Source organism: Loa loa, assembly GCF_000183805.2.
Source record: "Loa loa unplaced genomic scaffold supercont3.21, whole genome shotgun sequence".
Taxonomy (NCBI): Eukaryota; Metazoa; Nematoda; class Chromadorea; order Rhabditida; family Onchocercidae; genus Loa; species Loa loa.
The window spans coordinates 353,606-369,540 of NW_018108201.1; the positions used below are offsets into that span (position 1 = coordinate 353,606).

The 15,935-nt window shown below is 27.6% G+C and overlaps 3 protein-coding genes across 3 annotated transcripts; all 3 read right to left on the minus strand.

Annotated features, from left to right (window-relative positions):
* Positions 1-254: 254 nt before the first annotated feature.
* Positions 255-3,011, minus strand: LOAG_07038 (hypothetical protein; the record flags this gene model as incomplete). The annotated part of the gene is made up of 7 exons (XM_003142572.1): positions 255-399; positions 865-965; positions 1,060-1,237; positions 1,497-1,637; positions 2,173-2,289; positions 2,484-2,624; positions 2,950-3,011. The coding sequence occupies 7 exons, from the start codon at positions 3,009-3,011 to the stop codon at positions 255-257; spliced, it is 885 nt and encodes a 294-aa protein (XP_003142620.1).
* A 295-nt stretch (positions 3,012-3,306) lies between these two features.
* LOAG_16820 (hypothetical protein) lies at positions 3,307-4,911 on the minus strand (the record flags this gene model as incomplete). The annotated part of the gene is made up of 4 exons (XM_020449479.1): positions 3,307-3,475; positions 3,586-3,726; positions 3,899-3,988; positions 4,784-4,911. 4 exons carry the CDS (start codon positions 4,909-4,911, stop codon positions 3,307-3,309), a joined length of 528 nt encoding a protein of 175 aa, XP_020306998.1.
* An 817-nt stretch (positions 4,912-5,728) lies between these two features.
* Positions 5,729-14,355, minus strand: LOAG_16821 (hypothetical protein; the record flags this gene model as incomplete). The annotated part of the gene is made up of 22 exons (XM_020449480.1): positions 5,729-5,812; positions 5,992-6,115; positions 6,655-6,795; positions 7,198-7,287; positions 7,548-7,688; positions 7,770-7,864; positions 7,965-8,043; positions 8,255-8,380; positions 9,261-9,358; positions 9,483-9,588; positions 10,252-10,371; positions 10,572-10,679; positions 10,878-11,018; positions 11,277-11,393; positions 11,517-11,656; positions 11,934-12,054; positions 12,403-12,519; positions 12,640-12,695; positions 12,914-12,953; positions 13,575-13,732; positions 13,828-13,947; positions 14,332-14,355. 22 exons carry the CDS (start codon positions 14,353-14,355, stop codon positions 5,729-5,731), a joined length of 2,346 nt encoding a protein of 781 aa, XP_020306999.1.
* Positions 14,356-15,935: the final 1,580 nt, after the last annotated feature.

A 15,935-nucleotide genomic window follows, 5' to 3' on the forward strand; every position in this document is an offset into this window, starting at 1 on the left:
GCATCTTGATTCGATCGATAAAAGACAAAGCGAAAAACGAAACTTCAACTGCGACAAATTAGCTAAATAAATTGGCGAAGAATATTAGTCTCAACAGCTTAACAAATGAAAGATATTCAATTCGAATTCAATTGTCGCGAAATGATACAGAAGCAAAATCTCTCTTCCATTCCTCATCTAATCTCTTCCATCCCTCAATCTTTTTCTGTGTTTCCATTAATTAGTCGTAGATGAAATAGCTATGCTAATAAATATTACCGTTGATTAGCATCCTTCAAGTGTTGCCGCTCTTCACCGAGAAACCATTCAGCATCATTTCGTTCCTTGTTGACACGTACGAGATCAGCGTCTTTCTGCTCCAGAGCTTCTCTCAGTTTAGCCATTGTCGCTTCATGTTCACTAATTGTTTGATAAATTAAAACTGCGTTTGAAATGGAAACCCAATTTGAATACTATCAGAATGTTGAAAACGCGGAAGTTTTGAAGTTCAGATGTAATCAAAACAAGCATACACACATATCATGGTACTTGAGTTAAAAGATATCATTTTCAGTTAAATGCCTTAATCTCTAGATGGAAGTAATAATCTAGTTGATCTCGTAAGTCTACACAAAGAGGACTACCAGTGGGTTAATTTGGGTCATACTAAAAGCACAAATGGAAAAGTCATTGTAATTTTATTGACTTCATCTCCACTGAAAAAAATTCAAATTAATCGAATAAATTATTTCAAACTATTTCAAATCACATTTGCAACTATAAATGGAAAAATCACAAAGTTTAAAAGTCATAACCTTAACTGAATTATACTTTAATAAAAATTGAGAAATTCGAATGATTAAATGATTGGTATAGAAAGCTAACATTATCAATTGGCTGTCAGCATAAGTCTGCGATGCTGCCGCTGCCATTTCTTTCTCTGCATCGAGCAACCTAGTCTCCAATTCGAATATTTTTTCAAATAGCTGCAAAATTTTTTGAAGAATTCAGATAATCCGTTTTCGTTACCACTTTAATTGATGATAATATCCATAAGTATGAGAATGAATTGTAAGTTACCTTGTTCTTATCACTCTCTATCGGTTCTTGCTTGTCCTTATCAATTTCCACCGGTTCAGATCCAACTAATGTAATGTCGGCTTTATCATACTTTTCTTTTGTAATTTCTGGATGCTTTTCAAAAAGTGAATTTAAAATTTGCTCCTTTTCGGCCAATTTTTTAGCCAGATCATTAGCTCTGCAATTTATGGTTACTAGGAAAGTTCATCAGGTAGTTTTACCTTTTGACTTATCAGACGAATTTGGTATCATTTTAGCCTACAAATTATAATTATTCGCATGTCGAAAAAAAGAAGACTACTACAGTCATTTTTAACCTTTATTATTTGGTATCATATCAAACGGATCAATTATGTCACCTTTCATCACCACTGCATAGCTTCATTGAAATTAATATTGCGAAATTAATTTCATGCTTAGGCTTATCGAAACTTTACCTGGTGTTAGCATCTTCAAGCCATTGACAATGTTCGCCAAGTTTCCATACCATTTCATCTCGTTGTTTTATAATTTCATTAATCTCATCATTCTTATTACTAACTTCATAGCGCAAATTTTCAATTGTAGCATTCAATTTGCTGCAACATAGACTGATAAGAGACTGATAAGTGATATGAAGTTTGCCAAGTTCACTTTCAAACCTTTAAAAAATAAGTTGACTTCCCTGTTTCAAATCATTTTAAATCTTTTACTTTCCCATAAACAACGATATTCTTATTTTTCGTTCGTTTTCATTTCTTTTCCTTTTTACTTGTAGAGGGAAATTAAAATTAGATTAATTGATTTCGACTATTGATCAATCGATGAACAAGAAGCAATAGAAAGACGGTTAATTAGACAAGCAGGTTTTCCTAGAGTTACTGAATGTCTTCCCAAATATGATAAATACAATACACTGCTAGTTAAACTGATAGCGTGAATGATTAAATCCAATAAAATTATTCCTAGTTCTGAAATAAATCGGTGTAATACTTTTAAATATTTCGGAATAAAAAAAATCAAATCCAGAAAAAAATTGAGACTTAAAAAAAAGAAAAAAGAGAAATCAAATCTAAAAAAAAAATTGAACAGTAATAACTAAAAGAAATGCTCAAAACAAACTGAAAAGCTTACCTAATGTCACCATTTTGTGATATTTTAGCCAAGTCAGATTTAAGACAATCATTTTCACATCGTAATTCATCAATTTCTGCATTCTTCGCCACAACGATACCATCTAACCAGCTTACTCTTCAATAGATTATTGTCATCAAACTGATCCCAAGCAATATCAAATACAACAGATCAAAAGACCAGAAGGGAAGATCTAGATCATTAAAAAGAAAAAAAGAAGCACATATTCCGCTATCTAAGTAAACAGGTATTACACCAAATCTCTGCTGTTTCTTTCTGTAGAATCCTAAAACATCCAAAAGAGACATTACCTATCCTTGCAATCCTGAAGCCACTGTCGATGCTCACCGAGACTCCATTCCTGATCGTTCTTCTGCTGGACAAGATCATCAATGCATTCATTTTTATCTTTCAGAAGTTCTCGCAGATTTTCATTTTCAGTTTTCAGACTGCTGAAAAACGACGAAGAGAAAATATACGAATTTATCATTTTTAGCGCGTGTTTGTATATGCGTGAGGCAACACATCGTTCCATGAAACGAAGAAAAGTGTCTCAAAATTTTTTACGTTAGACATGTAAAAAAGTCTTATGCATTGCAATATCAATGACCATTATGTACAGAAAAATTAATTGACAAACAAGCCTTTAATTAATCTATCGATTTATTTACCTACTCGTGTTGAAGAAAATAAGTTAATTTCTGGTACGAAAAACCTTTATATTTGAATTTTTTGACTAATGAATCTTATTGAAACAAAAAATTTATATTGACTAACATTAAATCATCCAATTTTGGATGTTCAGCTTGTGCTTGTTCAGCATTTTGAAGTTTAGCCATTAGTTGTTCAACTGATATCTGCCCAATTTACAAAGAATAATTAAAACTAAGGAGAAAATTGCTTAGAGAATTGTGAAGCTTCGATCAACTTTACGACTACATAATTAATTTACAAATATAACTTAGCATAGGACAAACATTCTGTTAACGATACTTTCAAAAATCGACAAATCTTCAAAAAAATCGGAACAGTAATAATTATGGCATACTTAAATTAATAATTATTTCCTCCATTTTTTATTCTTCCAAAACAGAAGTAAAAAACATATGGCATTTTAATTAATTAAAGTTGAACTCAAAAGACCTGACTTACTTCCGTCTTCTCTTGTTGCATTTCTTTTTTCACCGCCTCAAGAGCCGCCTTGAGATCCAGAACTACCTTTTTCGACAATTCATCTATTTCATTATGCAATTCTTTGATCATCGTATCTTTTACTATCTCAGACTCTTTAAATTCAGCAATTCTGAAATTTAGGGAAAATAAAGCGTTTGTATCTCATCAAATGTCAAAATTAATAAAAAAAAGCATGAGCACTAATTAAAAGAAGAAAAAAACACTTCGATAAAAGATAACCTTTCATTAGCATTCTGCAGCCACTGACGATGTTCTCCTAGGCTCCATTCAGTATCATTCTTGGCTTTCTCGAGATTCGCAATACAATCACTTTTGGCGCTAAATTGGCTATTTAAAACATCAATTGTTTCAAGACAATTGCTGAAATTCCTGTACTGTCAGATGTGAAATGATTGCTAAATTTATCCAGAATTTTCAAATATAATCGGGAAATTTGAAAATAAATTTGAAGAACTTGAATTTGTAAATGGGCCTGTTTAACTGTTCGCATGTGCAAGAACTGAAAAATGTTATGCTTACGATTGGACACTACCTAATATCAGCATTTTGATTCTCGATTTCTTGTCTCAATTGCTTGATACAATCATCGCTTTTGCAAAGTTCCTTCGTCAGATCTTCTATCCTGAATTGCATATCTGCTTAGTTTAAATAAAAATTCCTAGCAAAAAGCATTCATATCACTTTGATGAATCCATTCAAATATGCAAAAAATTTGAAAAATTCAAATTAAAACAGAAGTCGATCACAGATAAGCGATAGTCAATAAAAGAGTTTGATAGAAGGAATATTAATCAAATATTAGTGTGTAATAAATGAAATAAACAACGAAAGCTAAAGAATTATATCTGTTTAAATTATCCGAAGTTAATTTGCACATCAAAAACTTAGAACTAGCAAGTTACGCATCTTATCAATTATCTCCTTATCATAACTATCAATTGTTTATATTATCAAGCATAAAGTTTTCTGCAATTTCATACGGTCCAATTTCTTTTTTCGCGAGGTGTAATCAAATTTTAAAACAACTACCAATAAAAGCAGAAGTTAAAATTGCAGTATGTTGCAGTATGATAATCGTACTACCAACTGAAAGACTTTTCCGTCTACTCTATAAAATACTACCATTTTTTTTTTTTTTGCCGAATGATACAAATCATTGACTAATAGGATCAGTTTGTGATTATTATTTCTGCAATATTATTACTCATATCCGACATATCAATGCAATCAACTTATCATCGGATAGAATACTAGATTAACTGACTGAACAATTATAGGTACATCAATCTGACATCGAAATAATATTTGTAGAGCCAATGACTAAAAGCTAAACAGAACAAAATAAAAGCTATATGCAAATGGATTAAATGAAATTGAATTAATTGAAATGATAAGGAAATATTAATAAAAATTTTACCTATTGGTAGAATCATTAAGCCATTGGCGATGTTCGCCCAAACTCCATTCCGTATCGTTGCATTGTTTCGATAAAGTTTTGATGTACTCATTTTTAGCATTTAATTCATTTTGTAAACAATCAACCATTGAATTAAGCTCACTTAAAAAAAAAAACAACATTAATTTTCTTAAGATATTGTCGTTAAGTATATTGTCGGATTACCAAAATTAAAATCACATTTAAATCAAATTTCCACAATATCTACCAAATAGGATGATGAAATCCTGTAAAGTAAATTAAAGGCAATAAGGAGGATATAAGCTAACAATGGAGGAAATATCATAAAGACATCACATTTGTTGTACAATGGACCATCATGACAAGAGACAATCATATATGCCTCCTCCATGATAACCCCCAATGGAGCTTCAAAGTACATATAAGTTTTTACAATCAACCAGAATATCTATCCGTCACCATTGGACAATAAAGTTACAAATCCTTTCCTTCCGTTAAATACCTTTACTGCAATATATCTCCAATTCAACGAAGGACGAACTCTTATATCTCAATCATTACACAACCTATCAACAAACCCACAATCAGTTATTATCAAAGATAACGACAACGAATTTGTTAGTTGATTATACTGCTTGTTTATTGTATAACTCATTTATCACTGCTTATCAATTTGTCGCGTACTTTATACTTAATATATATATATATATTTTTTTGCTCTTGTTAATTAGTAATATTGTGCAACAGCAGTATTATATCCCGACTAAGCCTATATCGTTGACAAACGAAATCAATGAATTAGCTTTCCCGACATATATCAATAATTAGCATTATATTGGAAATCGCAATCTTAATATAATTCGAATTTAACCTTTCACATATTTTCAATTGCTGAAAGAATTATTTTTCGTATATCTTTAATGAATAACGAAACATTGAAATAATTTACTTCATTTTATCTTGGCTTGGAGTTTCAGTAAGTGCTTTCTCAGCATCTTGAAGTTTTACACGCAAAGCAGCCAATTCATTCTGTAAAAGTATGAACAATTCAAAATTTTAATCAAAATTTAAAAATTTAAGTCAGCAATTAGAGAAGACAAAATGTAAAACAATTTGTCCATTTGAACGAAAATTAAAATTTCTAAATTTGTAATATTGGGATGAAAATTTGCAGCTTAAATGATATCATTTTAACCCTCCTATCTTACAACTTTGAAAATGAAAACGTTAGAATTATAAGATCGTAATGAAACATAACGTTCCTCATTGTGCTTCTTCAGCTCTTCGATGAAATAATTCTTTTCATTCAAAACAGATTCCAATTCGTTGATCCTAAAAATTTACTTATTTTTTTAAAAAGTAAATCCGAAAAATTTATTCTTTCCCCCAATTTAAATGTTAGTTATAGAAGATCCAAAAGACTATTTTATTTCATTCGAGGAATGATTTTTCATTGGTTTAATTCATTTTATCATTTTGAATGTCCATTTAAATTTTTAATTACTAAATAATATTCAATGATAGAAATCATTTAGTTGAAATGGTCCAAAATTTAATGGGAAAATAAGAAGAGAAAATGATTTTGAGGACTTTCTGTGCAATTATACATTCAAAATAAGAAATTTGAGGGTCGAAATTCTGAAACTCTTCAAAAGCGCACCGAATAAATTAGTTAAATATCAGATCGGAAACTTTAATTATTATTAGTATTTAAATTGCTAAAATCATTGATAATTTTCTATGCTTTGATTCAAGAATTTATATCAATCCAAAAATTTGGTAATAATTCAACCATTCACTAAACGGAAGGATTGCATTTCAAAGAGTATGTTATGATTGATATCTCTCTTAGCGAAAATTTGATAATCAACCTGTTATTGGCATTCTTTAACAGTTGCTGTTGTTCACCAACATTCCATTCAGCATCATTTTTCTGCTTTAACATATAATTAAGTTGCTCATCCTTATCACCAATTTCTTTCTGTAGGCTATCAATAGCCTTCTTTGAAGTTCTAAATTTGAATTAATAATGAGCCAATTTATTTATCATATTGTGATAACCAATAAAGAAACTTTGTATTAAACCAATTTTCAGCATTTCTTTTTTTTCGTTGAAAAAAAAATGCAAAAAAATTTGAAAAAAAATGAAGGTTTCTGAATAGTTGAAGAATGCTCCAAATATATGAAAGTTTCTGTTGTCTTCTGCGCATAAAAATCTAATGACAGGAAAAATATTTCAGAACTAGATGAATTCAAATTGATTAAATTTTAGAGAAACTGATTAAATTTTCGAACTCAAATTTCCCTAGATTTAAGAAAATTTTAGAACTCAATTTTCCTCCCTAAATCTGATTAAATTTTAATAAAGCATAAAGTAGTTTCCAAAATATGACAATTTTTTTTCCAAGAAGCACCTGATATTACTGTTTAATTTTTCAATCTCTTCTCGTAAGCTATCATTTTCTTGACCAATCATTTGCAACTTATTTTCAAGTTCATCAATCCTAAAAAAAATTATTAAAAATTAATTTAGTAGGATAAGATAAGATAGAAGTGTACAGTTTCCTTCTTTTCTTCAACTTCCTTAATTATGTTTGTGAGAAACATTTGATTCATAAATGGATCAACAAAAAGTTCAAAGATTAAAGAGGTAAATTTCAGTTTCCTCAAATACTACCATTCATTTTAATGTATTTTATGCTAATTTTTCACCATAATTAAAAGATTTAACAATATAAAATGATTGTCAAATCAAAATTCAAACTTATTCTTTGAATCTGCGAGCCATTGGCGATGTTCACCTAAACTCCATTCGGTATCCATCCTCTTCTGTTCATTACTTATGGCATTCTGGTTTGTTTCATTCAATTCATGCAATAATTCATCGATTCTCAAACGGAATGAACTGAAATATTAAATTTTATCAATGTAAGGAATTCATTTTGAAATATTTCATTGCAAAAATAAAATTTAAACTGAAACCAACTTAAGTTCGTTTTGCTTTTCATTGAAATCTTTTTCCATTTGTATTATTTGTTGATCTTTTTCCTGTATTTCTTTCTTCAAATCTTCCATCTTTGGCTGAAAAATATTTTAAGAAATTTTTTGCCATTAAAATTCATGGCAAAAATTAAATTATTTTAGGATGAAAAGAATTTGCATAGAATTATTGAAATGGTACTTCAATTTCATAAAGCTTTGCTATTGCTGCATCTTTATCATTTTTAAATTTTTGCGTGGCATTTTCCAGTTCTTTGATCCTATAAAAATACACAAATTAATTTACAATTCCCTTTTTGAATAATTGATTTCTAACCTTGTGATTTGATAACCGACTCTCTCTGGTGTTTACATTTTCATTCGTTTGTTGTTTGCTTTCTTAGAATGATTGGCTAACAAGTTAACTTAATATGTATTTCTCCAACATTAATTATGAATCTAATTAATTTCTTCCTTTTTCTTCTAATTTACCTTCTCTTGAACTGTTCTATAAAAGTTAAGTCAGTTTTATTTTTCGGTTCAATTGAATCATTGAAATGATCATCGTCCACATCGAAAATATCCTCTTCCAAATCTTCCAACAACCATTTAACTTTCCTACAAATCCAAATAAAAATTGAGAAATTTCAAAAGTAACAACACTTTCATGTTTTTAAACTTAATAGTTTTCCAATTCTATTAGCAAAAAAAAATTAAAGAAGTACACTTTCACTTTTATTTCAGTATAAATGAATAAAAAGCGATATTCCGGAAAAGGAAATTCGAAACTAATTTTGTACTCATTCACTAGAAATAAAATGGAATTAGCATAATCATTTCAAACTGAAGTTCAAATAAAACGAGTATGAATGAAGTTTTGAACAAAAATGTCCGGAATGTAATCCTATCTCTGTACCGTAAATCCAATTATTATTATTATAACATCTTTTTTTTTCTGTTAAACTTGTTAAATTCGAATTTATCGAATTTTTTTGACAATAAAAGTTTTAGTTATTATCATATCAAAAAACCATTTTAATTGTCATATCAGAAACAAAGTCATTTTGGAACAGAATATTTTCTAAGGTAATATTTATTAACTTACAACAAATGATAACTGTCATTTAAGCATAAGATAACAAACTTCGCTCTTTTACCAAAGACGAAAAAAAAAACTCCAACTTTTTTTGCCTCCTTAATTAATCTAGTTAATGAGAGTATAAGTAGTGGCAAAAAATACGGTAAATGTGGATGAAGTAAAGATTTAAAGATGAAAAGGTTTGAAATGCAAGAAAAAAAAAAAAAAAACAGGAATGATAGATGGAATTTGTTACTCGTGATAAGTAAAGAACAAAAAAGACAATTCATTAATCTTGCAACAGCTTTTTTTTTGCTTTGTTTTTCCTAAGATACTTTTTCAAAAAAAAAAAATTTTTTAAAAACAATTTTTATTTTTAAAATTTTACCAATTTTTAGAGATTAAAAATTAGAAACTAACTTATATTCAATTTCAGCATCGCCTGATTCAGCTTTTATTATTTGTTGTTGTTCTTTTTTCTTCAAACATATTTCCAAGCTATCGATTTTTTCATGCAACTATTAATTAATAAAAATTAGTAAATTAATTCTTAGATATGCTATGAATGTCAATTATATGAAAGAAAAAAATGAAGTTGAAAAGTGTTTAACTAAAAGGCTGATAATTAGATAAGAATTTCACCTGTTGAAAAGCATCAATCCGTACCGCTTTTAATTCGCCCAATTCTTTACTTATCGATAAAATCAAAAGATCTTTTTCAGCTTCCTCATCTTCCAAATATTGAATCCTTAAAAATAAGTTCTAATGATATTGTACTTCATCTGCTGTGTCATATCATTGTATCATTTAATCGATCCCATATGCTTTCTGCCTATCGTTTTCATAAAATTTCAATAAACAAATTAAATTATCGATAAATAATAAGGTAAATGATAAGGTTTGACACAAAATAATTATGTTATGAAAATATTTTCCTTTACTAAATTCATCAGAAACATAAATAATCCAGGATTTTAAAATCAGATATACTCAGCTGACTAATTAGTATCTCAAATTTATCAGTTAATAAAATAAACTATACTGATACCATGTTTTGACCACATTTCCTAATTAAGAGATATATTTACTGTTAAAAAAATTGCATTAACAAAAAGGTGTTGCCTCGTAGAATTCGTAGAAAAATGGATATTTTAATTTAAGCGTATAAAATGATTAAGTTGAAATTAATTTAAGCTTACAAATTGAACAAGTTGAAAGAGATCGAAGAGAAAAGATTGTAAAAATAATGGAAGTGAAATTTAAATACAACGTTTGTTAATGTTATCATAAAATAACAAATCATGAATGGAAAAATAGAAAGTTGCAGATAGCTGTAATATAATTTTTGCATTATCGTTTCATATTATCTTAATTAATTTTTAATTGATTAATAAAAAAAAAACAAACAAACCGTTTTTTAGCATCTTCCAAAATAACTTCTATTTCATTTTTTTGCTCGTTTAATTTATCATATTCACGCTTTTTCTCCTCAATAATTTGTTCCAATTCCTCCATTTTTCCTTTCATTTCACTTTAAACAATGAAAAATTACGAAATTTACTATTTTTAAAAGCTCATTATTGATAAGAATACCTGTTAAAGGTGTTAAGATTTTTGTAAATTATTGATAATTGTTAAAGCATGCATGTTTAAAAAGTAACCAAATAAATTGCCAAAATATTCTACTGGAATATTTTTCACCGTCAATCTAAATTAGTTTCAATGATTTACCTGTAATTATCAATTGTGGCAGCAACAATTTCAGCCTGACTAAGCATTTCTTCCAACTCACAAACTTTTCGCCATCCTTCTAATTTTTCATTTTCCAGAATACCAATTCTGGAATATTTGTCGTGTTAATCCGAAATATTGAAATTTCTTTGAAAATTTCAGGTTAAAATTAAGACCCTCTTTTTTTTTTAACGGGCCTTTCTCTTATTACTAAAATTTTCATCCAATTAAAATTTCTACCACTCTCGATGAACATACTAAACTAAAATATCGAATATCTTTTTAATTTTAAAATTTAGCCATCACTTGGTATTAGCATCTTGTAGCCAATGTTGATGCTCGCCAAGATACCATTGCGCATCGTTCTTGGCTTTTTCTAACTGATCGATGTAATCATTCTTTTGGTTAATTTCTTTACGCAGATCATCTATCAAAGAATTCAAATTCCTACAATTATCCCCTATTAATTCTGTTAAATTTTTTAACAAATCTATTGAATGATTATAAACAAATTTCAATTTCAACTTCGAATTTCATTTCGATGTCAAATTTCATTTTCTTCCATACAAAATTCACACTTTCAATTTGGTTCATTTTTTTTATCTCAAAGTTTTAAAGCAAAAGCTGAATAAATTCCAATTCTATAAGTAACAAGCAATAAGACATTTTTTTTTGAAATTTATTAACTAAAAATTTGAAACTCACTCAGTACTTTGAGGAGTTGAAATGTCGTGAAGACGACGTTCTACGTCATGAAGTTTATTTGTCACATCATCGATAACACAATCTCTCTCTTTGCACACATTTTCCAGATGATTTGTTCTACAACAGAATGATGATTAGTAAGCGTTGCAAATCCATTACTTATACTTAGACATTTGCGCCTTCTGTTACGCTTATAATTTTACTAATCGTTTAATGAAATAAAATTTAGGAATTGTCCACCTGTCATTTGCTTCTTCTAACCATTGTGTATATTCGTCAAGATTTAATTTCAATTCATCGATCTTTTTGTTCAGTTTCTCAATTTCATAATTTTTCTCTTCTAATTCAGCTTTTGGCGACTGTCGCAAGCCATCATATTCCTCAAAACGATAATTTATCAAATTTAAGATCAAACAATTTCTTCCCTTATCAAATTTGCTCATTATTGCTTTTGATAATTTTACGTTTCAAAATTTCAAAAAGATTTAAATTGTCAAGCTTTCAAATTGAATAGTTTTTAAATTTCGAACTTATTTTGAGATAATATAAAAAATTTCGAATCATAACCCCTTGACATTTCAAAATTGTTAAATTGCTTCTTTCCCTTTTCTAAACCTTTTACATCACAATTAAAAAACAAAAAGCAAATTTAAATACGATTTCAGGCTGTTGAGAAAGTGAAAGACTTTCGATTTTCATATTTAATTCCGTATTGAGGTTCATTAATGATTCTCCTTTATTCCTTTCTTCATCTAGCATTGTCTCCAAATCTTTGACCCTAAAAGTTTGCTTAAAAATGGTTGTAAATTATAATTTGAATTGACTTTAATTTTGTGCTTCTCTTTCTAACTAATTAATTAATCAAGAAGCATGACACGTTCAAAACATAATTATTCAATTTCTTTTTCAAGTTAAATCCATTTTTATATTCACTTTCCAAATTAATTCTATTTTTTTTCTCCTAATCATTTGATAACATCGTATATTTATTTTAATTAAATTACATTAAAGCTTAAAACTATTTCATATTAATTTAAATAACATTTCTTTTAGTCTTTGTTTGAAATTTAACTTTTCAAATTTTTCAAATTAAAGATAAAATAATTCTCAAAAAAGAAACAGAAACCTGGCTTGGGTAACATCAGAATATTGTTTTTGCTCGCTCAATTTAAATTGCAAATCATTGATTGTTTGTACCAAATTATTCAACCTTCTTTCTTTTTCAATCAGCTCACGTTCAACTCTATAATAATTTGTTTAAACTTTGCTTAAGCATTAAAGTTTGTAAAATCTTTTTAAAATATTTATCAATTTAATTTTTTTTTTTATTTAACTCTCTAATACAAAGCGCAAAAATACGAACTCTTCCTTTTGCTGCTTCAATTTTTCATACTCATCTCCATTTCCTGTTTGTTCTTCCTGAAAAAATATTTAAGTTTTATTTCATACATCTCCCTAGTAGATATAATCATTCTATACTCCTAATTATAGACAAAATCTTAATTACACGTAAATTTTGGAATTAGCACATTTCGTACCATTCTCGTTGTAAATAATGAAAAAGGATTGAAAGAGCAAATTTTTGTTCCAAGAGATGACATAATGATGTGACATTATGAGAGATTAGTCTTTCTTACCTTTTCTGTCCTGTGTGCTGACTGATATGTTCGTATTTCACTGAAATTGATATTTTCTCCTTTTATAAAGAAATTTTTAATTTCATCATTCATAGTTAAATATATTAAAATTTAAGCTTTTTTTTTTCTCGTTAAACACCTATACTTCATTATTATGTCACTTTTTATTAAAAAAAAATTATCATTGTATATCATATTGTCACTGTGTCACTTTTTCGTAAAAAAAAATTTTGAAATTTCTTACAGAAACAAAATTTTTTTTAAATTTTTTTAAAATAAAATTTCCATAAATGATCTTATTGTTTGAAATTTTTGGATCGATTTTATTTTAAGCTAAAATTCCGGAAGTTCAAATTTATTGGTTTTGATAATTAATTTTCCAGTCTTAAAAAAATCATTTTTTTTTATAATCAATTTTAGTTGTTTGTTTTATTCGCTAAAATTCAAGCATAAATTTGAATTAAACTTATTTCTTGATCAGATTAACAATATAGTTTCATTACTGACTTTTTTAATTTTAAATGAAATTTCAATTTCACGCATCTTTTTTTTTTTCGCAGAATGGAAATTTTTTTTTCCCACTGAATGATCACAATTTATTAGCAATAAAATTCATTCCGATTTTTACAGTTAATTAGTTAATTAATTTATTGTCACCAACCTTTGATCTAAAATATCGCTCTCCCTCTGAGGCTTCTGTATATCGGTTGATGTTTCTGAGTACTTTCCAATAATAAACTGCATTATGTTCAACAAATTATGACTATTTTTATTAATTAACACAACAATGTTTTCATATCGAAAATATTCTTTGCAATACTAAAAAACAAATCCAATTTTAAATTTAATTAATTTTTGACCAAAGCTTCAGGAAAGTATAAAATTTGAAATTTTTCTGTACTGTAAAAACTAACAGATCCATCTTCTCGTTCCTCTTCATCAATCGGAGCTTCACGGTCACCTTCATTAACAATTTGCGCATCTTGCGACGATAATCTACTACCTTTATGGTCTACTGATCTGTTTGAAGTATCCTTAAACGTAAACATGTAAGCATATAATTTAACATTTGAATCCAAGTGTATTGCTGAAACGAGCTTATTTCTCAAATAGTATGGTGTGTAGCCTAAGTATCTATTGAAATAATATGATAAAAATCAGGTGACATGGTTGACAACACTTGCATTCACGGAAAGCCTAGGAAGATCATTTTGTCTCAGGCCTTTTTTCATCTCAGTAAAGATTGCTAGCGCTGCTAAATCACCCTTTACCAATTTATAAATTCAAAAATAGGAAAAAAAAGAAAATCTCTGTATGCCAAATATTTCTGGCCAAATAACATAACTCATACTTGGACGTTTTTAATTGAAAAGATTTGGAAAAAATTAATTTTGCGAAAAGGAAATTTAAACTTTCACCTTTCTATGTGAATGAGGAGACATCCATCGACCAGCTGCAAAATCCAAATTATCAAAATTATCATTTTAATCACACCGAAAAAAGTATCAACTTTTAATTTACAATTACTTCACTCAAATAAAATAGATTTTCCAAATAAAAAATTTTAGTACAAAATTTCGATTTAAATACGATAGGTATAAGTGAGGATGCTTACATTCATCAAAAGCCTAAAAAATGATTTAAAATTAATTTTGAAAAATTTAAATACATTTTATAATTTAAATAAAATATATGTCTGAATATTTTGCATATTCATTTATCCAAAACTTACATTGACCTAACATACGTTGTATCAAATTAACAGTTTTTTCAAACCGTTCCGTAGCAATATCATATTGTCCAGCACCTGTACTACTGAAATGATGACATCCATGTGCTGCAAATTTTAAAATTAAAAAATAAAACTTCCTTTATTAAATCTAAAATAACAAAAATGTTTAAGCTATTTAACAAATATAGACAAATAAATAACTCTTTTGCTAATTTTATCCATTGAAAAAAAAAAAAGAAAAACTTTATTTAGATGTTTAAGTTTATGCTAAAAAAATATTTACAAAAAACATTCCGCCAACTTAAAACTAAAAGAAAGAAAAAATTAAAATTTTTATAAAACATATTAATTACTTGCATTTCACTTCTCTTAATGCTATTATTAATTATAAGAGAATAAGCATAATATTAATCAAAATCATATTGCATTCATTCAAAAATAGATCACTTTAATATTATTCGACAAAAGGGAATTAATTTGTGAATTTTAATTGATTAATTCGTAGTATTCAATTCTTTTCGCAATTTATCTTCAAAATTTAATCTTTTCTGTTAATTACAAATGATATCAATTATAATTATTGGCTTAATTTTTAATTTGAATAGAAATTTTTGACTTTTTAATGTTTGAAATTTTCAGAGCGAATTTTAAACATTCTTCTTAATTCCTTCAATTCAATTTTGAAATAATATCACAATAAGTATAATTATTGTTACGGTCATTATTTAACTGTATTGACCAACAAAATTAGTTAAATGACCGATCAAATTTTAACATTTCCTTTTTTTTCTATTTGTACATTCCTGTTCCAGTGAAGTAATTTGAGTGAAAAAAAATTTTGTTTTTTTTTCTGAATAGCTAACTGATTATTAGGAATGAATTAATTTTTCGAATAATTAGCTTGATCATTCTCAGTATGGCGTGATTTCACTGATCTGATTTCAATTTCTTATCAAATTTAACAGTTTTATAAGTTTTGTTACTGTTAACTGCTTATACATAATGAATATTTAATTTAATTAGTAACAAGCCTTACTAGATTTCAGAATGCGTTTTCAAGATACTTAAGTCTATAAAATATTCAACAAGAAAGGCAGTAAATCATACATCATTCAGTTCAGCAAATTGTGAATAACTTTTGACCTATCCTATATCAAAATTTAAAAATTCAAAAATTTTTTATTCAATTTTAGTTCGTTTATGGGAAATAAAACCTGCCTTCTTTTCCTTTTTTTTTTTTTTTTTTTAAAAAATTTTGTTCTATTTGTTATAGTTCCATTTCAACACATT